Genomic DNA, 27,414 nt, shown 5'->3' with positions numbered 1-27,414 from the left:
ATTTTTAGGACATGTAGTGGGACAGGGTAAGTAAAACCAATAGAAGCTAAGGTCAAAGCTATCTCTGAATTTCCTGTGCCAACTTGTAAAAGACAACTGATGCGATTTCTTGGTATGGACAGGTATTATCGTAAATTTTGTAATAATTTTTTCGGTTATTGCAGAACATTGACAAATTTGCTAAAGAAAAAGAAAACAAATTCATTGGAATGACAAGTGTCAAATAACATTTGACAGCCTGAAAGCCATACTTAAGAGTGCACCAGTTCTCTTGGCACCAGATTTAAATAAAAACTTTAAGTTAGCTGTAGATGCTAGTGACATAGGTGCTGGAAGTGTATTGATCCAAGAAGACAACAAGAAAAGCATTGATGCAAAGCATCAAAGGGCGTCCAAACAGCAGGTGCAGATGAACTAGTAGATATATGATGACAAGATATTCTTATAAACTTTTCAATGGTTCATTGGGTTTTACCAGAATTGTATATCACTTTTGAATGAACGGACGAAAGACATTGTTCATTATTTATAACTTTGATCGGCATGCTAGAAATTAGAATATTACTTGTTATTTCTTTATGATCGTGGTTATTAATAGCAACGGATATACATGTTATACAATCATTTATAATCCATATGTGTAACGCATGATCAACACCATACTTGTGTAATTGTCCCTTAATTATTATGTTATTGCTATTAACGAGGACCCCCTCTTAAGGTATCTGTTCACACTAAGTAACAATATGACACTTGTTATATTACCATGTTGATCATGTTGAGCATAATTGTTTATTATACAATAAATGTAATTTCTATTTTAATAAAAAAAATACAGATTTTATGAATACAGTATTGTTTTCTTTTCTTTTTTTTGTGTGTGTTTTATGCGCTATTTTAATACTGAGTTTTTACGTTTACTACTATTTTAAGAATTCAATTGTCATAATGATCGACGATTATAAGTCAAAACTTAACTGGAAAAGTCAGTAAATCATGGTTAATCTTTCATTTTATAATATTGTTTATTCTTAAACCATATACATGTACATTTGTATTTTTCTTTATCATTTTTTAAATTATCAATCAATTGAATAATTCATAAAATCTGATTTGTAACTTTGAATAATTCCTCGGAATCTTTACTAAACACGAATAACAAATTATATGAAATGTTTTAAAAGTTGATAGTGTCATATTAATGCCATAAAAATGTATATTTTTTCTCAATTATTGTACATATTTATTGTTTTTTATCTCATATAGATAAAATATAACATGCGATTTGTGTTGTTGGTTTTTTTTTTCGAATTGTATGTTTATGTATAATAATAATCAATCAATTCGAGAGTTGATTCTGTGTTTATTAATTATTGTAACCAAACTAAGTGACAAACATTCATTTTGAAAAAAAAGCTTATTTATCTGTAAAAATATTTGTTCTGTTCTGTAACGATATCTACTCCAAAACCGGGAGAGACCGGACAATTAACGTGTGGTACTATTCGCCGGTCATTAGTAAATCCCGGGAGAGACCGGGAATTAGCTAGGAGTACATCCCTCTATAAATAGATTTTCGAATATTAAGGTCATCAACTAATCATTCTATTTAACAGCTTCGGAATAACATACCATAATAACCCACTGTGTACTACAAAATGATAAGCAAAAATACCCCGAAGAGCGCGATTTATTGACGGAAAAGGTTATTTCATTTGAAAATGTTTGCATTGCGAAATTCTCCAGTTCGCCATTCATTGTACATATCGCGACTAATTAACAATCAAGCACCCTCATACCGATCGGAATGATCGGCTTTTATTATTGGCAACTATAAAAGGCTCGAGAAGTTGCTGTCGCCCTTTCACAAAATCTCATTTCATTCCAATAGGCGCCGCGCTTCGGCGCGGACGCCAACAATGGTGTTGACCATCCTGTTTGTTACTTTTCTAAAAAGTTTAATGAACATCAGAAAAATTACTCTACTATAGAGAAAGAGTGCCTTGCTCTTATTCTTGCTATTCAGCATTTTGAAGTTTATCTAACTTCTTCAAAGTTGCCTGTTGTTGTCTTTAGTGATCACAACCCCCTCACTTTCTTGCATAAACTTAAAAACAAAAATCAAAGGTTGTTGAGGTGGAGCTTATTTTTGCAAGAATATAGTCTTGACATTAGACACATTAAAGGGAAAGATAATTTGATCCCTGATGCACTTTCACGTGTCTAAAACTGTTATTTGCAGTATTTTAAATTTAACATTTATATGATATGATTGATTATTTTTTTTTTGTTGTTGTTTGCTATTGTTTGTAATAGCATTTATATGATATGATTGGTTATGTTTTTGTTGTTGTTTGCTATTGTTTGTAATACACATATAAATGAATGTATAAAATTGTTTAACATTTCTCCTATGTTATTTGTAAGTTACATTGTTTGAATTTATGTAAAAAAAATATTCATTTCATTAATATTTCTTTTTCTTGAAGAGGGGAAGTGTTATGTATGCAACATATTACATGTATATAGATTATATCTGACCAGTTGGTATTTCCAATATTGTCATTGTTCTATTTTTAGAACATAAACTACATGTATGTACTAGAACGTTCTTAACTGTTGTGGAAAACTCATGCATTATATTTAGATAGAAATTTCTGGAATGATCTTTACTGTTGAAGTTGCTAGATTATGATTACTGTAATAAATGGAAGACTATTCTAGAAACTTCTTAGTTAATATATATAAGGAGATATTTTTCATTACTCTTATCTTTAAGTCATCAGTTACCTTTTTAGTCATCAGTGATCTTTTAAGTCATCAATATATTTGGAGTATTATTCAACTTGGAAATTAAGTGATTTATTGGAGCTTGGATAATTAATTATTCTTGTGGATTTTATTGTGGGAATTTATTCTAAAGTGTTCTTGGATTTAACTTGGATTTAACTGTGCTATTGAAAAAGGATCATTCCAGGATCAGACTAGACATTTGTAATTTTTATTTGGACTTCAGGTATTTGTAAAGATAATTTGTTATTTTATTTTTCTTTAATAATTTTTCTGTAATAAATTTGTTATTGTTACAAGTTTGTTGCTGGCTTTTCTTTCTCGTTACGCCTGGCTCGTAACACCAAACAAAAACCGGACAGGGCACAAAACAGCACGGACAGGTCAAGCTTATTGCTTAGGGTTGAAGACATGTCATTGACATAATATTATATTAGACATAAAAGAGAACCTAAAATGAACATGAAATGACCATGCAACAAGAGCCAGTGGCAAGGAGCCCACGAGTACCCCAAAACAAAAACAGGACAGGGCATTGGCAGGATAACCACTGAAATCATAAATAATTAGTTACTGATAAGGGACTAAAAGAAAAAAAAAAAAAATTCTGGAAACAAAGTGATCCCTCGGAAGCATTAATCACAACAAAATAACATAAGAAAAGAAACAAAAGAAATTATTGAAAAATATGCCCATAAAGTCAAAGTGCACAGGGGAAGGGGACAGGAGACCCGGGGAAGGGAGGCGATAAATAAAATAAATAAAAACTAGGGGCAAAGGGGAAGATACTTACCGTAAACGAGAAAACAACAAGGGACACAAGTGTCACCAAAACAGTATGAAGCAACATAGACATACATCTGAGGAACACAGAGGGGGCGCCGCCTTGGAACGGTCAGCAGCATAAATACTGCTATTAAGAGCTTTGTTACATAACACAGAAACATTCTTTCAAAGCTTCAGTATCAAATTCATTCAGTAGATTCTTAAATATGATGTTAGTTAAATTACGAAATATAGTTTTAATGTCGTTTCTTACTGTTTTGGTGACACTTGCTTGTGTCCCTTTGTTGTTTTCTCGTCGAGGGTAAGTATCTTCCCCATTGCCTCTAGTTTTTATTTCATTGATTAACGCCCCCCCCCCCCTTCCCCCGGTCCCATCCCCTTTGTGGGCATATTATTCTTTTCTTTTAATTCCTAATCAGTTACAAATTATTTATCATTTAATGATTAACCCGTCCGTGCTCTGTCTTTGCCCTGTCCTGTTTTTGTTTGGGGTCCGCCTGGGCTCCTTGCCATTGGTTCTTGCTGCTGGGTCATATGGGGGTTGCGTTCATTGAACGCCGCCTTTCCTTGTTGATCTTGTTTATCATATTTTACCTTACATGATAATAATTATCATGCTTTGCGAAATAAAAATATATATGATCTTGATGACCTTGTTTTTTTGGTGATTTCAAGTGTTAACCATATATATATATTACTAGAAATTTGTAGTAAATTAACTTAATAAGTTAAGTTAAGTGCTGTGTGGCAGCTGTAAAAAGTTTCCCTGTACTTAACTTCAGTGTTGTAATATTTTTCTGGTCCTTCGGGATCATTGATGCCAGCACTATTAAGTGTTGAGAATTGAGTACCGCTCAACCGGTGCTAGGGGGCGTGAGGGATGTTGCACATTTTCATTATTACTCATGTACAGACTTAATCAAACCTAGTTAGCAATTCTCTTGTAATTTTGTTGTGATTAATGCTTCCGAGGGATCACTTTGTTTCCAGATTTTTATACTTCACAACAGCGGGTGTTAAATGCTGTGTGGCAGCTGTAAAAAGTTGCCCCGTACTTCACTTCAGTGTTGTTATATTTTTCTGGTCCTTCGGGATCATTGATGCCAGCACTATTAAGTGTTGAGAATTGAGAACCGCCCAGCCGGTGCTAGGGGGCGTGAGGGATGTTGCACATATTCATTATTCCTCATGTACAGACTCAATTAAACCGAGTCTACAATTCTATTGTAATTTTGTTGTGATTAATGCTTCCGAGGGATCACTTTGTTTTCCAGATTTTTATACTTTACAACAGCGGGTGCTCAGTGCTGTGTGGCAGCTGTTAAAAGTTGCCTCGTACTTCACTTCAGTGTTGTTATATTTTGTGATTAATGCTTGGACCGAGGGATCACTTTGTTTCCAGATTTTAATAATTGTATACACTTAGAGAATGTTGAATAATCATTTGATTTTGACAAGAATAATAAATTGAATCAAATTGTATCATGGTTTTAATGACCTATTTTAGTATTTTTATGCGGCCATTTTGAATTGCCCTTCTGAAGGTCAAGGTCAAATTTATTTTCTTGGTATCCACCCTCATCGTCTAGCATACCCGTATTAGGTTAAAACACCCTAGATATTAAATGTACTATAAAATGCCTCTGGCATTCATATTTTCTTAAAATCAGTCCTGTCTGTATTTTTCAGTTGAAATATCCTTGAACTTTGTCAGCAAGATAGTTTCAATGATTTCTAGTTCAAGTTAAAATATGGGTCATCTTTGGTCAAAAACTCGTTCGCACAGCCTTAGATTCTTGTTCTATATTTGCACTATTATAGATGCAGATATGAACGTTATGACATCAGCTTAATATTAAGACATTTATATATTTTTATAATTCAAAATTTATATTATTACTTGTTCCTTGCCATAAGGAGCCTAAATAAGATAAGCAATATATGGCTCATCATTGCTCTCTTGTTTATTTATTTTCGTAGGATTGTCCCTTGAGGAAATTGTTAGAAGTAGGTTTCCTGATACCTGGCTATGGGACGAATATGATATTGGGTAAGATAATTAGTTCAAGGATATTCTGTCAGAAGTCATAAAATATAAGTTTCGAAATGCACTCATTGTCTTCCGAAAAAAAGAAAAAAAAGAAATTAATATGAAAAATGAATATAGAAAATAAATAAAATGAATATATTTAATAAATAAAATGATTGTATAAATAATAATAATTATACATTTACTGGCATCAAAAAGGAGTAAGTGAATGAATTAAAAACATAAACACTGTTACGATATTTTTTGTGAACTTCTATTTCAGCATGGAAGGAGAAACTAAAATTGCGCATAAAATTCCTGATTCAATGACGTCATGGGTGACTTCGGTATTTGCCGTTAATCCAGTAACCGGTTTTGGAATTGCCGAAACAAAACCAGAGGTAAGTTTTGTGCCCTTCAAAAATCCGAAAACATTAATGTTATTTTGATATATTTGTTCTTGTTAACTATTCACAAAATATCATTTACTTACGATTATGACAAGCCAAATGAATAATACGTAAATGCTAAGTGTGCGTGCATGTATGTCAATATGCTTCTGGTAAGATTGTTACTAGTTATCTTATCTAGCAGCGTATTCTGGAAATAGATAAACATCAATGAAAAGAGAACACATATTTGAAATGGCATACTCAGTTTTATTGAGTATGTTAATGAGAGATACTGAAAATGGAAAAACATCTCTCCAGCCTCCAGCGCCGACCAAAGCGACATTTTCGATAATCCTCATAGTTAAATGCATCAGAAATAATGATCTGAAGAATTCAAAAATGAATCATACATAGATGAATAATCAGATCTCAAAGCAACTTTTATCAGTTGAACTAGCTATGTTTAAACCATAAGGCTACTGTCCAGCTAAATACTTTTTGAGGAAGAACGTATATTGCCAAACCCACTATGTTCATTATTTAGATTGCTTCCTTTCTATGAAAAGAAATGCTTATTTTATCCTTGATATTGACTGCATATTTCGGTGCATTTTCATGATTTTGCGTTTCAAATGTTGAAATATGGCAACACACAAATTATTTTATTTCTATTCATTTTTTTCAAAATATGTGTTAGTGTACGTTTTCTTCATAATTACACTAAGTACTTCAGGCAGCTAAATCTCTTCGCCATAAGCGAACTGTTGTCTTTTTCATATTTCTTGTGTAACTTATAGTTCATATTGGCAAACGATAACAATATTCTGAAGAATTTAATTATTTAATTTACAAACACACATAAATCTTTAGATATTAGTGCAGAAACAGTTTTTCCTCACAATGGATATTCCGACGTCAATAGTTCATGGCGAAGAGTTTCTCCTCCAGATATCAGTCTTCAATAACTACCCAATAAATAAATTGGTAATGGTATTTTATATGTACGTTTAATTGTCCTCCGCCTTTTCAAAGAAAAAAAGGGGACATAGAAATAGGCTCCGTCAGTCTATTTGTCCGTCTGTCCGTTATCAACCTGTCGAATTTTTTCGTGTTTTGGCCTTATTTATGTCATTTATCAAAGGAAGTTTGAATTGCTTGGCGCAAATGTTTGTTATAATAAGACGATGTTTCATGTGCAGCAACCAGGCCGCTATCTCTAAAGTCAAAGTCACACTTGGTTGATTAAAGGTCAACATCGTCTATTTGATGATATATGTCATGTCCGGTTCATAACTTTCCTATCCATGAAGGGATTTTAAAAATACTTGGCACAAATGTTCACACTAATGAGCCAATGCTTAATAAACTAGACACATACTTCCAATGCCAAGGTCACAGTTGAAGATCAAATATTAACAGAGTCTGATACAGGTCCATAACTTCTTCATAAATGAAGGGATTTTCAAACTTATTTGGCACAAATGTTTACAATATAAGACGTTGCGTCATGCACAAGAAGCAGTCGACTGCCTTTAAGGTCATAATCACAGTTTGAGGTCAATGATTAACATAGACTGTTACAGGGTATATTTTGTGTCCGGTCTATTATTTTTTAATAGGTAAAGGGGATTTTGAAATTATTTTGAACAAATTGTCACAATGATAAGACGATGTGTCATAATCAAAAACCAGTCGCCAACCTGCAACGTCAAGGTCACAGTTGAAGGTCAAAGATAAACTGTTTTTGTATATTTTGTTTCCAGTGCATTACTTTTTCATCCATGTGCAGTTTACAATGTGTTTATTGCTCAAGGGATTTCTAAATTACTTGGCACACATGTTCTCAATAATTGAACCATGTGTCATATAGAACAACCAAACCCCTACCTTCAATTTCTAGGTCACACTTGAGGTCCAAAGTTTAACATGGTCTGTTTTAGGGTATATTTTGTGTGCGGAATATAACCTTTTCATCAATTAAGGGATTTTGAATTAACTTGGCACAAATGGTAACAAAAATAAGACGACATGTCATTTGCAACCAAACCCCAACCCCAAAGGTCAAGGTCACACCTGAAAGTCAAAGTCTAAAATAGTATGTCACTAGGTATGATGCCAAGTTGGGCCAAATGCAATACAATGTCAATGGTGAATTGCCCATATACCATTATTGATGACTTTACACGAAATATTTCTGTCACAGACCATATCTTGTATTGATTTTGCATTTATTTGAAATTATGGTAGCGTGGCGGCAAGGCCTGAATGGTAAACGTGTCGGTCGGACTATTTATCTAATGATCGCTAGCTGCATGGGTTAAAAACCCACCAGGACAAGTCGTTGTTTCCTTGAGCAAGAAAATTTACACTCATTTTTCAGTACTGGTTTGTCATAGAAACGTAATTAAAAGCGTATAGCTTCCTACACAATCAAACTAAAATAAGTTCTGTATAAACCAAATAGTGATAACAAGTATACATATGCATTTCTATTGACACATACACAAGAGTTATTTCATTATATTTTTTTAATAAATTTATTTTATTGGCATGTGCATATCTAGCATTGATCAAAATTTTGAACAATTCCTCAATTATTCTTTAAATAGCACAATTTTGTTCTTCATGTTAATCTTCATTTTAGACATTCCTTTGGCGGGGAAAGTTGGTAACTTTGTTTCATATCCTTGTTGTGTAAGAGTATCTTTCGGAGTAACAGTATATGTATTTATATGCTAATTAATGATTGCAAATATTTATAATCTGTTTCGGAAATTTTTCTTGAAATATTTTACATATATTTTGCTTGGCAAGTTAATTAGTAAAATTAATACAATTAAATCTATGACACAAAGTTATCATACGAGTACTACAAAGTGTTCTTTTGTCAAAAAGTATTCATTTGCATTGATTCACACTTAAAAAAAGTACTAAGCGATTTTATCTTAAATAATGGAACATCTTAAATGATAAAGTATGTAAGTGTCTTATAATAAATCAGAGTCATATAATACGAAAACGTAAAGGTTTTCAAAATTGTAGTGACTGTAAGCAAGAATGGAACATTATCCTATTTAAACGGTCGGCCTTAACAACTAAGATTATACCTTTAAAATTAAGGTTTTTCTGCGAATTACGCTGTCGGAAAACCCGGACAATCCTATACCAGCTTCTACTGAAGTAAGTTCACTTTTTCAATATCAAGACTTCATTATACATGTATAATAATTTTTTAGAAATTTGTTGACATTGAATCCTAGAAAAAATAACGTAAAACGACCGAAATAAACAAGCTCTATGTAGTAAGAAATCACCACCTATTCACTTACCAGTACATGTATTATAAATAGAATAATTACTTTTATCATTTTATTATTATATGCCCGAAAGAATTTTGTGTATATTAAGTTATACCCCCTGGCGTCCGTCCGTCCGTCTGTCTGTCTATCCGTCCGTCCGTCTATCCGTTCGTCCGTTAGCAATTTAGTTTTTGGAGCATAACTTGGTCACAGGTCAAGGTCATTATTACTTTAAAACTGAAAACAGTTTCCGGAACATAACTTAAGTTCCATGTTGCCCACAATATTCAAACTTCATAGGATGATTGTCCATATTGAGTAGAAGACCCCTATTGATTTTTATTCACAAGGTCAATGTCACTTTAACTTTAAAACTGAAAACAGTTTCCGGAGCATTACTTAAGTTCAATGTGGCCCAAAATATTCAAATTTATAGGATGATTGTCCATATTGGGTAGAAGACCCCTATTGATTTTGGTGTGACAGGGTAAAATGTCAAGGTCACTATATTTTTAAATGAAAACAGTTTCCGGAGCATAACTTAAGGTCAATTTGGCTTACAATATTTAAACTTCAAAGGATGATTGTCCATATTATGTAGAAGACCCCTATTGATTTTGGGGTCACGAGGTCAAAGGTCAAGGTCACTATTACTTTAAAACTGAAAACAATTTCCGGAGCATAAATTTCTATTTGGCCCATAGTGTTCAAACTTCATACTTTTATTATTAGGTAGAACACCCTTATTAATTGTTGGGTCACATTGTCAATATTCAAGGTCGCTATTACCTTAAAACTGAAAAAAGTTTCCAGAGCATAACTTAAGTTCCATTTGGCCCACAAATTTCTTACTTTATAGGAGGGTTGCTATTTGAATAAGGTAATACTTTATTAAATTTATGTCATGTCTTACAAATGTTTCATACTTACTAAAAAAAAACAACACTTTCGTACATATAATAATCCGCCTAGCGTTGCTTTTGTTATATATATTGAAAGTTTTTGCTATTTATTAAGGTTAAGGGAAATGATGGTCAATCAACGTTCATTCGTATCCATCCCGAACAAATTGGAGAATTGAACATAACAGTCACCGCCTATATCATGGGCACTTTCTTCTTTACCATACCAGATCAAATAATGAAAAGCGTAACGGTACAGGTATGTTGGATTTACGGCCAATTATTAATGTCAAATAAAGAATTCTCCGAAATAATCATAAACAACCTAGAAAACTCTGCATCTGATTTTTGGAAGAAAAGGCACAGACTATTCAATTGATCAATAATTCGATATTTGTTATATACAATGTGCCAAGTCTGTTTTAAAACATTCATCACATATCTTAATTAGGTAATTCTTCAACAAGCATGTTCTCAATCTAACGAAAATGAAAACATATTTAACGGTTTTACATTAATAGGTTTAAGATAAAAACGTATTATCTACTTGGCGATCCAACGTAATAGATAATGTTTTTTCCGTTGAAGCAACCCTTGCTTATAACAACACAGTAAAAGAGAAACTGCATGAAATGTTACAATGTGTATTCTGAAAATTGTTGTTGTAGTACGACTGCTGGTTTATCACAGCTTAATTTAAAATTAAACATGTCTCGAATTATATTGAACATATTGGGTGAAATGCACGCAATTAAGGATAATATTTGTAAGTATGCTCAAAATATGTTTAAAAAAAACTAATAAACAGGTAATATCAGGCATGTTTATATTAATGAATGATAGTGTTTTTTGTTTGTTTTTCCTTTTTTATTTGTATATATTATCATACGGTCAAGTTCAAAATTTACAACGTCACCCATTGTGACTTAGGGGTTACTAAAGGGTATAGGCATCAGCATTGCAGTCACCGTTTATCCATGTGTGATTGTAAGAGGCGACAAATTGGTTCGAACTTCTGGAGTCTGTGAACTAATGCTGCTAAAAGTTTGTAACAACCGAAGTTAGCCAAAAACACATGATCTGTGTGGGGATGTATAGTAACTAGACAGAATGCGTTGTAGTTTCCAGGTTCGACCTTTACTGATCAACAATCATATATTATAAACAACAAACAATGTTAAGTCGGAAGTGACGTTAACGTAAGCGCGGAACGTCACGTTATGCAAGGCGCTATAAATGACGTTATCAATTCCCGACATACTCGGGGCGCGAAATGTTATTTAAAGTTTAGTAATAAATCCATTATTTGAACACTACAGTTGCTACAGTATCTCACATAAAGTATTATTAATCAAGAAACAGTCATAAATATTGAATACAGTCTCTTTTTCATGTATCACCTTTCCTTTGAAATTTTAGATTAATACATTTCCAGGGGGTAAAGTTTTACAATTGCGCGATTTGTAAGTCCATTTTGAGTTCGAATTTTAGCACTTCGAATAAGTCAATCTTTTCCTGGCACGAGTTCTTCAACCACAACAAGTTTTCATAATAATCGGGGAACATCGTCGTGGACTAATACAACGTCTCCAACGAATATCGTCTGGTCATTTTTACCAGTAGTCTGATGACGTTCTCGTAAAGCTGTCAGGTATTCGTGACGTCATCTATCCCGGAAGTGGTTAATTAACTTCGTTTGTATCGTAGCCTGTTTGATAACTGACGAACGGTCACTTGGCGTAGGGAATGTACGTGTAAGGACATCCTCATAAGGGAGTTTGGTTATTCGTCTGTCATAAAGTAAGTGTGGTGGTGTAAATACTTCCGGTTCATCTGAATTACCAGAACACACATATGTCAACGGCCTATCGTTAATCATTGCCTCGATTTCTGTGATAACAATCTGTAAAGTTTCGTAGGTAACATAGGAACGTCCTTGCACTATCTTTATTGTTGTTTTCGTCAGACCTATGAGACGTTCCCACATTCCACCAAACCAAGGGGCGCGATTAGGTATCATCTTTCACTCAATTCCTCTGTTGTTGAGTTTTTCTCTAACTGTGAGTGAGTGAAACAAATCTCTTAGTTGTTTTGAGGCTGATATGAAGGTGTTAGCGTTGTCTGACATCATGACGTAAGTATCTTTTTCTTGCCAAACTGGCCAACTGTCGGGTGTGGTAAGCCATGTAGGTCCATGAAACCATAGATTACTGTTCTTGAAGTGAGTCACAGAGATTCCCCTCGTAAGTAAATCGGCAGGGTTTTCTTTCGTCGGACAATAGTTCCATTTCCGGTTTTCGGACAGCGCCTGGATTTCAATCACTCTGTTCCTTACAAATCGTGGAAGGATTTTAGGCGTCTGAAGCCAAGAAAGCACAATCTGACTATCTGACCAAAGGTATATCTGTGTTATGCTGGTGTTTTGCTGCAGATGTTAACTGAGTCGGGATCCAATTACCGCCGCCATTAGCTCTAACCTAGGTTACGTTAACTTCTTCAATGGAGCAATCCGAGTTTTAGCCATTACCAGAGTAGATTGGTTGTCTCTACAGATGTAAGCCGTAGCACCATACGATACCAAGCTAGCGTCGCAAAATATGTGAATGCACGTGCTACTTGATGCCTTTAATGTATTTTCGAAGTAGTATCTAGGAAGCGTAGTTTTTGTCACGGAATTCAAATCTGTTATTAAACTACGCCATTTTTCTTGAATACTGTCAAGTAATTGCATATCCCATTCAAACTTCTGTTGCCTTAACTCCTGTAGAAGTAATTTAGCTCTGATGGTAACTGGACTTAGTAAACCCAAGGGATCATAGATTCGAGATGTATGCTGTAATATTTCTCTCTTTGTTACAATCTGGGTATTTGGTATGTTTCTGACCGGATACAGTAAAACGTCACTATTTGTGTCCCATTTCATTCCAAGTATCATAGGGATTTGTGCATTATCTATTACTGAATCGTTGATTGCCTGTTTTTGAAGCATTTTATTATTTGAACTCCAGGACCTAAGGTTAAAACCTGCAGATGACATTAGCTCACGAGACTCGGTGTAGAAGTGTAGAAGTTGTTCTTCCTGTTGGAAACTTGATATCACGTTATCAACGTATAGATCTTGACGTAGGTAATTGCTAGCTTTCTTGTCGTTGTTAAGTTCAAGGAGCTTAAGAAAAGTTGCGCAGAGAATAAAAGGGGACGACGTAGCCCCAAAAAGGACTGCTCGGAATCTATATGTTGTCAATTCGCTGTTGGGGTTACTAGGATCACTGAGCCATAGAAATCGCGTCACATCTCTGTCGTTCTCGTCAAGAGTGATGTTGAGGAAAGCTTTCTCAATATCGGTTGCTATGGCGTATTTATTCATTCGAAAACGAATAAGAATTCCAGTTAAATCATTCAGTTCAGGTGGTGTCGACATCAAGCAATCGTTCAGACTAGGCTGGTCACGTGTCTTACAACTGCAGTCATACACGATGCGGATAGGTGTCGTGTTCGAATCCTTCTTTACATAATGATGTGGAATATAATGTACAGGGTTTGATGTGGTAACATTTGCATCACATTTTTTAATAAAACCGCGCTTTAACTGATCTTCTATGATTTGTGCATAGTTTTTAAGTATATCCGGTTCTGTTGAAAGCCGTTTAATTGTGTTTTCTGTACGCTTTCTGAAAATTTCGTAATTTGTAGGAAGTACGGAATGATCTTCTTTCCAGGGCAGTTTAGCAACATAACGTCCATCTTTGTACGTGATACAGTTTTCTTTAAACTCGTTAAGTATACCGGATGTAGATTTCTCTGTTTCATCTTCTAATATCCCCATAGATTTTAACTTCCAGAATCTCTCAAGATCTGTGGCATTAGGTGGCGCTGTTACAACATTAAACATATAGCTAACAGACGACGCATTTTAAACTTCCGGAAGAGGTCCTGACAGTAACTAACCGAGCTTTGATTTCACTGCCGTAGGTCCGTTGCCCCTAACAACATTATTCTGCACGATCTGCCAAAAATAGTCGGCTCCAATTTAGAGTGATATCTCGAAATCGTCGTCAGTGTCGGTTATAGGATGTGCAAGTTTAAGACCTTCGATATATTTCAGACATTTCACATTTCTCTGCAAGTTAGGTAAAGGTAGAGCAATGGTCGGTACAATAAGTACATCAAGTGGTATGATCTCTCCATGTTCGACGTGTAGAAACACTCTGCCTGTGGGTATATCACGACACTGTTCTGATTTGCCACCAAAAGATGCTAATGATATAGTGTCCGAACCGGTGGGCTTTAATTTCAGTTTCTCAGCAAGCTCTTCCGTAATAAATGACCTTTGAGCACCTTCGTCAAATAATATGTTTGTATTAGTTATGGTATGGTCTTGGGAGCTTACTTGAGCGATAGCAGTCTTGAGTAGAATGTTCGATCTTTGATGCCTAGTTGAATGAAGAATAGCAGTTCCTGCATTTCCTGTTTGACCGGAAGTAGAGCTTATAAATGATGTTGCATGTGGATTCAAATCGAAATTCGATGGTTGGCCACAAATACTAGAATGGTGCTTTCGCTGGTATTTCTTGCACCGAAACTTAGAACAACACTCTGAAACTTTGTGCTTTCCCAGGCAATTATAACACATACGTTTAGAGTTAATGATAGTTAGTTTTTCTTCACGTGTTTCAACTTTTTCACAATCAATCGACTTGTGGTCACCTGCACAGAACAAACACAATTTCTTACCCTTATCATTATCTCTTATCTGCGAAAATTTCTTAGATTGGTATTTTTTCTTTCCGGTTCCGGTGAATGATGATGCCGTCCACAAGTGTGATTTTCTTATTTCGTCAGTTATGCCCATTTCTAGGATGTTTATTTCTCTGGCGATAGAAGTTCTCAAATCTTGTATGTGCCATCGTACAATTCCGTGTTCTCGAGCTAAATTTCGTCGTACTTCGGAGGGAAGTTTTTTCATGATTATTGGTATTATGGGTATGACTCTCACCTAAAGATTATAAACCCCGGATGTAGTTTTCCATTTTGTCGTGAAACCTGCGTAGACTCGTTACACTGTTGTCTGGTATCGGCAAATCTAAAAGCGACTGCATGTAACTATCTATTATTTTATGAGACTGTCCGAATCGTTCTTGTAACAAATCTATTGCATTCTGCTTATTTCCCTTAGTTAATGGAAAACCTGCTATGGCGTTATATGCAGTGTCTTGTAGTAAGGAACGTAAATAGTTGAACTTTTGGACATCAGATAACGTTGGTTCAAATGTACAGCAGCCTCATACGAGTCCCAGAATGACTGCCATTTTTCAACATCTCCATCAAACGTAGGCAAACTCAGTTTAGGTAGTCTGTGAAAAGATGAGTTATCAGACGACACCCTTTGGTTATGAATAGAAAAGTTCTCACTTGATAACGTTCTAGCACTGCCGTTAATGTCCTGTGAATTACGGATCTGGTAATATCTTCCTTCAGTTTTCGTAGTTTCAAACGTAAATCAATTGAATATTCGTCACTCTCTACCAATTCTGTTTCCAAATTGTCAATATCTGCATGATTAACAATCTTATCGTTGAGATTCTTGATAATCTCGGCTTTTTCTTCCATGATTTCGAGTAGGGCTGACTTCTCCGAACGTGACAACTCGTCGTTAAATTTCTCCAGTTGTCTAGAAATAAGACGTCGCTGGCCCTCTCTAGTAGAAATAAGCTTCTGTAAATTCATTGTGATTGTAGAATTTCTCACGGCACCAACAATGCGGGGATGTATAGTAACTAGACAAAATGCGTTGTAGTTTCCAGGTTCGACCTTTACTGATCCACAATCATATAGTATAAACAACAATACAATGTTAAGTCGGAAGTGACGTTAACGTAAGCGCGGAACGTCACGTTATGCAAGGCGCTATAAATGACGTTATCAATTTCCGACAATCTGTTTCGGCATCATATGACCTACATTGTGTTGGCGCACCGTAAAATCAAACAAAAATCAACACAATTATTTTACACGTATAGCAGGCATTGGCCTTTAAGTATGCAATCATACGGTGGTTTTGTTTCAGCCAAATGGTGTATTCAAAACAACTAATGAGCAACATCTTATTGATGTTACACGAGATTCCAATCAAATTATTAAACGTATCAAGATAGATCATCCAGATGATATGGTTGAAAACTCTAGAATTACTAAAATCATCATTACCGGTCAGTGTACATAAATGTCATTTTGTGTTTTTTCCCAGCTATTAAACTTATGTATTCAATCAATCAGGCGTACACTTTCATTAAGTGATATTTGTTTTTTTCTTCGTTTACACTACAAGTAATCAATGATAATTAAAATGCAATGAATGATGTTAGATCCCAAAATATGTAAAGCGCAGTTCAACATTTAGGCTCAACAATGTCGATGAATTAGGCGAATTTTCATTATTTAAGTACATTTGTATTTACATATCTTGTATGTTGTTTTTCAGGAAATTTCATGGTACCTAGTATTAATGGTTTAGACAATTTGATACAAATGCCGTATGGTTGTGGTGAACAAACTATGATAAATTTTGCGCCAGCAATATTCATCCACGATTATCTCACTATTGTCGAAAAATTGACCCCAGAGATAGAAATGAAATCAACTAAAATTCTGCAGACAGGTAACTGTTTATATGATTAATGTTAATCATTTAAGTTGAATTTTTTCTTTAATCGAACCTTACATTCCTACATTATCCACGCGATAGCTCTGCTTTTCAGATAGAAATTTGAGAAACATAATGTAACATATTTATCCTTTTTTATACGCCCGAAAACTTTTGTTTTGCGTAAAATGTGAGCACTTGGTTGGTTGTCTGTTAGCATTTTTCGTGTAATTCTGATATCTTAAACCTATAGTGGGACATTTAAATTAGTTTGCAGAACTATTGATATACGTAATTGAGATAATGTGCAGAGCACAGGATTGTGGTTCCTCGGGTCAAGGTCAAAGTCGGAATGACACATTCAAAATCCTAATATACGTTTATATATAACAAAGGGAGATTGCAATGTATGAACTTATTAATATGTTTACTCCCCAAATATTTGTATGTTTCCCTCACGCAAAAACATTTTTTAGAAACTACTTGCTGTTTGAACTGGAATAAAAATCACCTATCTGTACTCCCCACAAATTATCCTCCATCTTGAATTATGTAACCGGAAAACGCGATACTGTAACACGTTCCCTTTGATGTAAAAGTATAATGTCTCATCAACAGTATTCGCTAATTAATGTCTTCCAATTTGGTGTACAGTTAAAATATTGGTCCATTTACTTATTGCGGTGCTCGTATTAGCCACTAAATTGCACAATTCTGCGTTACTTTTGCACATTCCTGAATTACTGGATATACATGGTGTATTATATTGTTAATTGAAATGAAAATTATTCTGTTTAAGTGTAATGAATAGGTTTCCTTTTAATTTAAGATTTATACATTTTGATTACTTTTCACAAGTTCTGGCGTATATTGCCCCACCTATGCGGTGTTCTTGTTATAATGATAAATTGATTTGATTGTTATTGAAATAAATTCAGTTCGAATATTGAATAGCAAATCAAAATCAAATCAAATAGTATCTTCCATAGACAGACTCAATCTAACCGCGCCTTTTACATCTATTATTTAGGGATACTTCTTTTTTTCGTTTAAAAAATGGATTCAAAGGATTCGTTTAAAAAACAAAGAACAATATATGTTATCTCAAATCTAATTTATAATTTGATTTAACGCAGTTGTTGTTCTTTAATTGGGTCAAGGGCTTCAACAAGAACTGAAATATCAACGCAAAGACGGTTCGTTTAGTGCATTTGGAAACCGGGATTCATCTGGGAGCAGCTGGTATATTTCTGACATTTTTCTGTTTTTGATTAACAAAAAGAAAAAGAAAAGAAAAATAATAATGAATAAATAAATAAATAAATAATAATAAATAAGAAAACATCATTAAATTATTAATTATGATAATTTTTGTACCACATGTGTAGATCCATATTCAATGTCTATGTATATTGTATTGTATATTGCTGTGTAATGTTTTAATTGACAGATCCTGTCATTATTTGACAAGGTTTGTATTTCTGCATAAAGTCACTTTCCGTTTAGCATATATTTTAACTGTCGTTTCGTCATTTGATATTTTATAAATGTCATTTTTTCCTGAGGAAGACAAATTCCGAAAGCTAAAGGAAGCGTTTGTTTAAATATTGAACTGATTTTACAATGCAAAATACAAATAAACAAAGTATATTTGGAGACTTCAACATAATTGTTTTTAAACCGATTGTGTGTGCTCCATTTTGTAAAATCGAGAGGTAGACAAAATTAGAATAAATTTGAATTTAAGTCTATTTGCTTTTTCCTTGATCAAGTTTTGCTTTAACACATCTTTGTTTAAAATTTCTATGGACTGATTCGCCCTCAGTAATTATTTAGGCAAATATTTTTTTCATAGAAACAATGTGTAGCAGTTTTGGAAGATTCTTATTCAGAATAAAACATTTTACGGCCGGAAAATTTGTTAAAAATCATTTCCTCATCGCACTTCGGCAAGCCTTGGCGAATAATTCATATATTTAATATATTGTTGTAAATTGTCTTAATGGTTTTCGACTAAACTTTGCCAGAATATCGGACATATGTGTAATTGATGTGCTTATGCGCTTGTACATCCGGCAAACCCTGATGTACTATGCAAAAACACCAAATGAGAAAACAAAGTTTGATTTTGTCGTTTATGCATAATTTGTATTTTTACGCGAAACTGCAAAGACATGTCAGATTTTATGCATGACACTTTTCATGTATACTATTGTTGATTTTATTTTGTCGTTCTTTCGCAATTTCTGCATTCAACATTTTTGTGAGAAATAATAAAACAAATTCGACATGGTAAACCAACCACCACAAAACTTGATTTTAATGATTATTGGAGTGCAATTTTCGGCGTTAGCGTTTCTATATAGATATATATAGATATAGATAAAAAAAATAATCGTTACATACTTTTGATACACAAGATGACAAAGGTTTAAGTGTCATAATTCAACAGAACGTTAAAAATTCACTAGGTTAATGATTTTACTTCCTTCTAAACACAAGGCTGACGGCGTTTGTTCTGAAGTGCTTCGGTCAAGCAAAAGATCTCATTCAAATTGATGATTCTGTTATGGTAAAAGCTATGGTTTGGTTACTGAGATACCAAAATAGTGACGGATCATTTCGAGAGCCGGGAAAAGTCATACACCGTCAAATGCAGGTACATTCATATATTTCATTATTGTTAAAACTTTAAAACGGAAAATATTTCAATTGGTTATTGTTCACTATACATGCCTGAAAGGGTTATCGTCATGTCAAGTCTAGAATCAAAAGTCGTTCCTCCTTTTATCTAAAAAAGTTGCCTTGCATCAGTAACATTCGGTCCTATCCCTTGAAGAAGTTTTCGTGTCGCTATAAAATATTTGCAAAAAAAAAAAAAAAGATTTTAATAAAAACATTTTAATTTATTCATTATTTTTCATTATCTTTAAAAGAAAAAAGAATAAATTCATGAAATATTATGATACATTTCAATTTGTTTCTAAATTTACACATTTGTTTATAAGAATATGTTGCCGAAATTATAAACAATATGTATTCAAACCGTTATTACATTTTGTATCAGGGTGGGTCATCTTCCGGAACAAGGATGTCGGCATTTATTTTAATTTCATTATTAGAAAACAGAAATGTTTCAACTTCTCAGGTAAGCACTACTGGTATGACAATATAGCTTTTTCACATAACCATAATATCAATATTGCAAATAAATTATTTCAATTTACATATAGGCAAATCTTAGCCATAGGTATGTATATCAGTTATCAATAACATAAAAATCACAATCATGATAGAAACCCATATATTCATCTTCATAAACAGTTAATAAATCATTATTTTCCAATGTTTATAATAGCAAATTTTTTAGTATCTAATGTAATTAACATAATAAATATTTATTAATTTCGAGGCTTTCGTTTAAAAAATATTTTGACATTTAAAATGCTATCGAATGGCCTATATTGGACAAATAAGATAAAACATAATCATGAAGTTATTCAGTATGATTTCTGTATATGGAACAACCAATCTTCTAAAAAATCATGTTTGGATAGCCATGAAGATATATTTGCAACGTTTTATGAAATAAAGGAATACTGTACTAGTTTGAAATAGAGAAAATTGAAAATGTTGCAGACTCGGTTTGATCGAGCCTTTTCGCGAACCGTCTTTAGCACCGGCTTAAACAGTATTCAACAAGAAGCCATGTTTTTTGTATCTAGAACAAACAGGCTAATAAGAGAAATGCTTTGTCAAAATCTTAAATACGCAGCAAACTGTTGTTTAGATTTTAAAGTACATTTGGTTGTTAAACAGCTGACTTACTGTTGAAATGAATACTTCGTTTATGCAATATAATTTCTTTTCTGTAATCAATGTTGAATGAATGTTTGGTATATTATAAAAATAGTGCAAAAGAGAGGAATCTCCTTGCATAATGACTTTGAATGCTCAGCATGAATAGAGGCCAGGCTTTGTGTTCGAATCATTAAAAACCTTTATTCTAATCAACTGTGGATAATATTTTTAACACATTTGATTAAAAAGTGATTCTTAAAAATTACAATTCATATTAGACGAAAAATAAAAGCCCAGTGCTAGACTTCATAAATACATTAAATAGTGCTTAAATGCGTAATATCTCAAAATTTGTTTAAAACTAGGGTACCGATGTCAGCATGGCAATAAGGAAGGCAACGACGTACTTAGAAGCAAAACTTAACTATGTCAAAGACTCATATTCACTAGCGATCATATGCTACGCTCTAGCAAGTGCCAATAGTCCCTCGAGATCCACATGTTACAAGAAGCTGAAGACAGCCGCTTTTTATGATGGTTTGAATCTACATTTTAAAATAAGATATTTATACTAATACTCGTGTAATATAAAGTTGCCAGACATAGATAAATCCTGTTTTAGTACCATTAAGTTATACATTTTTTCATTATTAAATGTATAAAATCTCTTATGACTGAGACATAGATTTCTAATGTATATTTCTTTATCATCTTCCTATATTTTCATAGTTTTCCGTTTTGAGTTTCACAATTGATCTTTCTAAGATCAATTTTTAAGTTTTAAGCTTTTGAACCTAAATGCAACTTCTTCATTTCTTTGATATTAGATGACAAAACCTACTGGAAAGCTAACCATAGAGTCAACAAAAGGGAAGTAGGTGATCGTGCATTGAGAAATAGAGCATCATCAATGGATGTAGAAGCGTCATCGTATGCTCTTCTAACTTATATGAAACTTGGGTACTACGCAGAGGCTTTCCCAATTGTAAAATGGCTTGTATCACAACGTAATCCGACTGGTGGTGAACGATCTACTCAGGTAAACAGCAATGTCAATGCAATCATAATATACACTTAATTGAATAATTTAAAACACCTGTACGATTGTTCATAATCATCTCGGAGATAGTACGGACTGAAAGCAATTCTTCAACGTGATATTATACGTAAACATTGTATAATTAGTAACAGATTTATTTGATTGACATGAAAAGAAATAAATAATTTGGTAAAATTTGATATGTATGTATACATATTAGACAATCAGATTCAATTTTTGAACTCACAATGACCTTCACTTATAAATGTATTTGCACTTTGGTTTCAACAAACATGTTGAAAATAAATACTAGTTATGTTCTGTTTACTTTTTTTATCTATACATTTACTTAGTTTAGTAGACTTTTACATGATCATGATTTAACGGTATGAAAAAATCCTTATCCGAGATTGAGGAAAGGGCCGACAAGTTGCTTTCTGAACTAATTCTTTTAAAATATAAGAAATACGCAAAACAAATATACATGTAGATAGCAACAGCTAAATAAAAAAATAATGTTAAAAGAAAATACCCAAAAACAATCATTAAGCATTGTATGCATTCCATAACAAAAGCAAATCAATTATTAGGCACAAATAAACCAACTTACATGAGGTCCTAATTAGTACCCATTTTACAGGATACAGTTATATCAATACAAGCGCTTGCCGAATATGCAACTAATGGAGACGCTTCACCGGGCCCGAATTATGGAGTGAAATTTGAATTGTCTGATGGAAATTTCAGTCACGTTTATTCTACAGATCCTTCAACATTTGATTTCGTACACACATTCCAGGTACTTTTTTTAGGGAATTTGTGAAAAACTTTAGACAACAATCCAATTTAGTCAAAAGAAATCCCAACACATGTACATGCTTATAATATTTCAAGTTAAAGAAAACTGTTTATTTGGATTATTTAGGGGATTACATTTTATATTGTTTAACTTGATATATTTAAAATTAAATGATTGCCATATTTGCTATATCAGGTAATGAAAATAAAGGTTTACGAATAAGGGGCAAGCTAATTACCTAATTTCCAATAACAGAGGCAAGACTTTTTGACAAATAAACAAAATTACTCGGTTAACCATAACTGGTACAATTATCCTAATTTATTACATAAAAGGAAATATTTGATTGCATTATTTGAACATCTATCTATATAACAGGTACCTTCTGATGTTGAAACATTCACACTTCAAGTAACAGGGTCAGGCTCAGCAATAATCGATGTAAGTTGATTTTATTGATAAAATTTTCATGGGTTATCAGATCTTGGTATATAAATAAATAGTATACTTTCTATGTTTATCATTCTCTATCAACAATCAAAACCTGTGTTGCTGAAATGCTATTTTTATTGAAATAACTTTTATTCCTACAGACATTGAAGAAATTCCCTTTATTTATACTGAAATGCACTTTCATGGAAAAAATGCTGTGAAAACATTTGGCAATACAAATATTTAATTGTATCGTTAATCTTCTCAGACATAAGAAGAGCATAGTTGTGCATTTACAAGATACGATTGACTACAAGAAACATACTTTATCAAAAAAATGCCGTCAATTTATCTGTACTTGTGTCACTTAAATAAAAGATCTTATTGTTTTGGGATAAGACATGAAGGGGCACCTGAGGTTTTCCAGTTAAGCTTGAAAGTCGCCATTCGACATCTATTATAGTGATGTGACGTAAAACCCAATTCAAAATGTAAAATAGAATAAATAATTGAAGATAAAAAAGGAAAAGCTAAACTTAGTATGGCGTTGTTATGTTGATAAAACTTGTGGTATATCATTGGTTAGATATCTACTTCATATTATGTGACTGGCAATGAAAACGATGATGACATCAAAGTAAAAGCAATAGTGACAAAAGAGTCGATAAATACTGTGACAATTGAATCTTGCCTAAGGTGAGTGAATCAAACTATAAATACAATTATTAATATTATCTCACTGTACTGATTGTTGAAAGTGACGACAAATGCAATTTACGTATTTTGAGAGATTTCGATGTCATAATTCTACATAATGAGACTTTTGTTTATTAGATGGATTGGAAGTGACAAAAGTGGCATGTTACTTATGGAGGTAGAGATGCCAACAGGATTTCAGCCTGACGATTACCTACTGAACAGTCAGAATATAATCATGAAACACGAAACAAATGGAAGAAATATTGCATTATATTTCAATGGTGTACGTATGATTATTTTCTTTGTATATATTTTTCCGTTTAAAAACCAGTTTTGAAAAGATTTGGCCGTTTCATATGACGACATACCGCAAACATTGGGCACTTATAAACTCATTTCCTATCCACAGAAGGGTACATGTGACCAGTGATTTATAAGTCAAGCATGTTAACCTTCAGCTCTATGTAGCAACCTCAAGGCATAATCTGGCCTGATACTAGATAATAAATGATTAAATGGTGAAAGTGATTTTTGCGTTGACAAAACTATGAATACGAAATTCAAGCATTTTAATCACAATATTTAATACCTACAATACAGGTTAATTCAGGTACTGACATTTGCGTTGATGTGAAGATGGACCGTGTTGACCCAGTTGTCAAGAGTCAAGCCTGTCATGTGAAAGCATACGACTACTATGATCCAGGTAATTGAAATATCGATAATGATTACAGAGCTCTGAAAGTGGGTTGGTCTATAATTGATTTTTTTTGTTAAACATTAAGTTATAACATTGAAAAGATTAAGTATCAGACATAACAGCAAAACACGTAAGAATATTAGAGGAAGGTTTGGTGAAAATGCTCTGAGTAACATGGTTTTATTTTTAAATTAATTGTTTAAGCAGATTATAAAAGGTTCAAGAACAACAAAATATTATACATAAAGTATAAATGTTCATACTTAATCACATAGATCATTATATCATTATAATTTTTCCCAAGCAATATTATATAAGAACCGATAAATGATACATTTGTTTCTATGAATATTTAAAATACTGTATTCCTTTATTGATATACTGTCACTTCTTACCTCGTTTTGTGCCGAGTCTTTCCTCTAGATCAGTTCCATGCTTGAAGCTCTCGCTGTGGTCTTGTGTGGGGTTTTGTTCTGCAAACTTCGATTTGTCTTGATCTTTGCCCTTGTATTTCTGCAGTTTAACAATAGCACGTTTGTGATTTAGTCAAAATATCAACCTGAAGAAAATACCGTAACCCAATGCTTACCACGGGTACAACACTTTTATTTAAATTTTGTTGGAACATTTTGCCGAGTCTTTATTACCATGAAATTGATAGTTCATGTATGTTGCACATTATCCATGTTACTTGTACTTTAGATATGAAACTGCCAATATAATTTCATTTTTTAATTGTTAAGTTCATCAAGCAATAACTAGATATGAATTTGGATTGCTGAAGGAACCAAACATTTGTAACATTTGTCCTTTGTGTGGATTCTGTTTGGTACGAGAACCGGTAAGTTACATCTTTTCTTATAAACTGGTTTTTAAAACCAGTTACAAAGGAGATTCAGACTTCACTGAATTGCAGCCGGGTCTGCTCTACAATTGAATCACAGCTTGCTTGTATTCATATAAATATATAAATCTTTAATTTATGCATTGATATAAATGTTATCAGTTTGAGTAATGTTAGTCTGGTAGGTACATTATGATATTTTGAATATTCAATAACATAAATAAATAAAATTATTTGTACCTTACAAATGTTTAAACATTTTTTTTCAGACCGGAGTAGGACGTTAAGCCGACAGAACTACATACATTGCATTTTCAAATGTAAATAACCTAACTGTGCAGTATAATATTTAATCAGTGTATATAGATTGTGTGCAATTCTCTTACAATCTAAAGGTAATGTGAAGCAATTATATATGACATTTGTTTCTCAGAAGTTCAACATAAACTTACGTTTGAGTTATTGACAATTATTTCCTTAGCCATCCATAAGTTGTCTACATTTGTTCTATCTTCTGTATTTATTTAAGGTCTCTTTTTTGTCCTAACATTTTTACAGAAGGTATTTTAAGTTTCACATTAATAACAATTAAATTTTCGTTTACATTAATGCTGCAATTTTAATGAGTGAGGAAATAGTAACTGTTGTTAATTACATATTAATATAGACGATATATATCAAACTAATATTAACACTACAGAATATATAGAAGCAGATGCCAATTAATTACATATTTTTAATATAAGTTCCGAGTAAATGAAATTTAACGGATACTATTTGTTAACGAAGTAAACATTTAAAGTTTTAGGCCATTATGTTTATGTTTTGCAGATTTTTTTTCTTTAAGTAGGTGAAGATTTATGTATATCGATGTAAGAATGATTTAACATGCAATTGAATATAAATGAGAAAATGAAACAATATCAATGTTTAGTGTTCACCAATTTTTTAAGCCAATCACCGACGAGAATTTTTCAAATTTTCAGGTTTCAAATCTTAATAGAACATATTTTATATAAACTGGACGTTTTATATTATATTATACAACGCAAGTGGGCGGAGCACTAAGCCGGTTCGAGTGCATATTGGATGTTCTTCGTAAATAAGAAAGCTACAGTCGCTTCGCAAGCTCCGCTCCTTTTTAGCTTTCTTATTCACGAAGAACACCCAATATGCACTCTAACATATACATTATATATGTCGTATGTTTCATATTTCTGTTATCAATACTAACTACTAATATTTTTGTTATCATAACACGTTATGTTTGCAAAACCTGTCAATATGAATACTTAGACCATAAGCATTATTTTTCTCAAAATCATTTTAATTTAACATTTTTATTTGTTTCATATTATGCAAATTTCATATTAATTGCACACAGAATGGATGTATTCATCTTAAATCCAAAGTAAATATTAAACTAAGAATATACTGAGGTTACATCCTTTCAAAATACAATTTTATAAGCAATTGCAAAGGAGTAAACTATTTATAAAATTAATGCAGTCAGTCATTATTTATGTATTATTATTATTATTTCAAATGGCCCGGCCACCCTTCAAAGCAAAGTTATTATATATTTTTTCCAATAGCTATGCATGCGTCTGATCAAGTTGAAATGAAAACTTTTATAGGATTAAGGATATTGTTAAGATGTTAAGGTTTTATTGAACATTATCGCATTATAGTTGTCGACACTGATATTAACTGAACGTTCAAATATATCTATTGTAATTCATGTACTAAATCTAGAATTATTTTTAACTAAAATCTGTTTAACGCTAAAAACCTGTTGTATTTTATTTTGTTTGTTTAACACTATAATCTTAAATGAGTTTTATATATATATTTACTTTAAAAAAAACGAGAAAGAAGTGTAATTGGAAAGGTGTTATAGCAAGTGTTCAAAATGATATCAGTGTATAATATGATGATTCCTTTAGGCGACTTAGGTTCGTGAAAAAACTGGCGAGACAATATTTCAGTTTACATTTTCCATGTATGTGTGTTTGATGTATCTAATAAAATTATAATCATACGACTTACTTATTGTATTTTTAATTTGAGATTAATAATAACAATTTGGTAACTAAGGCTGTGCTAAATATAAATTATTGATTTCATAACTTAAGGGAATAAATCAAAACTTCAAAAAGCAATCGGTAAGACAAATGGATGTCTTTATGGTTGCGATTTACTTACATTTAGTTAAGCAAGAGTATTGACGTTTCTCTTTAAAATGTAAATGCAGCTTTA

The 27,414-nt window shown here is 32.8% G+C and overlaps 1 protein-coding gene across 1 annotated transcript; it reads left to right on the top strand.

Annotated features, from left to right (window-relative positions):
* Window positions 1–5,530: 5,530 nt before the first annotated feature.
* Window positions 5,531–27,196, top strand: LOC132741985 (C3 and PZP-like alpha-2-macroglobulin domain-containing protein 8). Its single transcript, XM_060730259.1, has 19 exons — window positions 5,531–5,626; window positions 5,889–6,006; window positions 6,868–6,981; window positions 9,118–9,177; window positions 10,314–10,457; window positions 16,266–16,407; window positions 16,680–16,856; window positions 18,002–18,083; window positions 19,344–19,500; window positions 19,909–19,989; window positions 21,008–21,179; window positions 21,470–21,681; window positions 22,322–22,480; window positions 22,859–22,921; window positions 23,499–23,608; window positions 23,747–23,894; window positions 24,212–24,317; window positions 25,055–25,152; window positions 25,425–27,196. Exons 2-19 carry the CDS (start codon window positions 5,890–5,892, stop codon window positions 25,440–25,442), a joined length of 2,160 nt encoding a protein of 719 aa, XP_060586242.1. The 5' UTR covers window positions 5,531–5,626; window position 5,889; the 3' UTR covers window positions 25,443–27,196.
* Window positions 27,197–27,414: the final 218 nt, after the last annotated feature.

Source organism: Ruditapes philippinarum, unplaced genomic scaffold, assembly GCF_026571515.1.
Source record: "Ruditapes philippinarum isolate M1 unplaced genomic scaffold, ASM2657151v2 ctg2580_1_1_1_1, whole genome shotgun sequence".
Lineage (NCBI taxonomy): Eukaryota > Metazoa > Mollusca > Bivalvia > Venerida > Veneridae > Ruditapes > Ruditapes philippinarum.
Note: the sequence above shows the minus strand (reverse complement) of the source record. Positions and strands in the feature narration are given on the sequence as shown.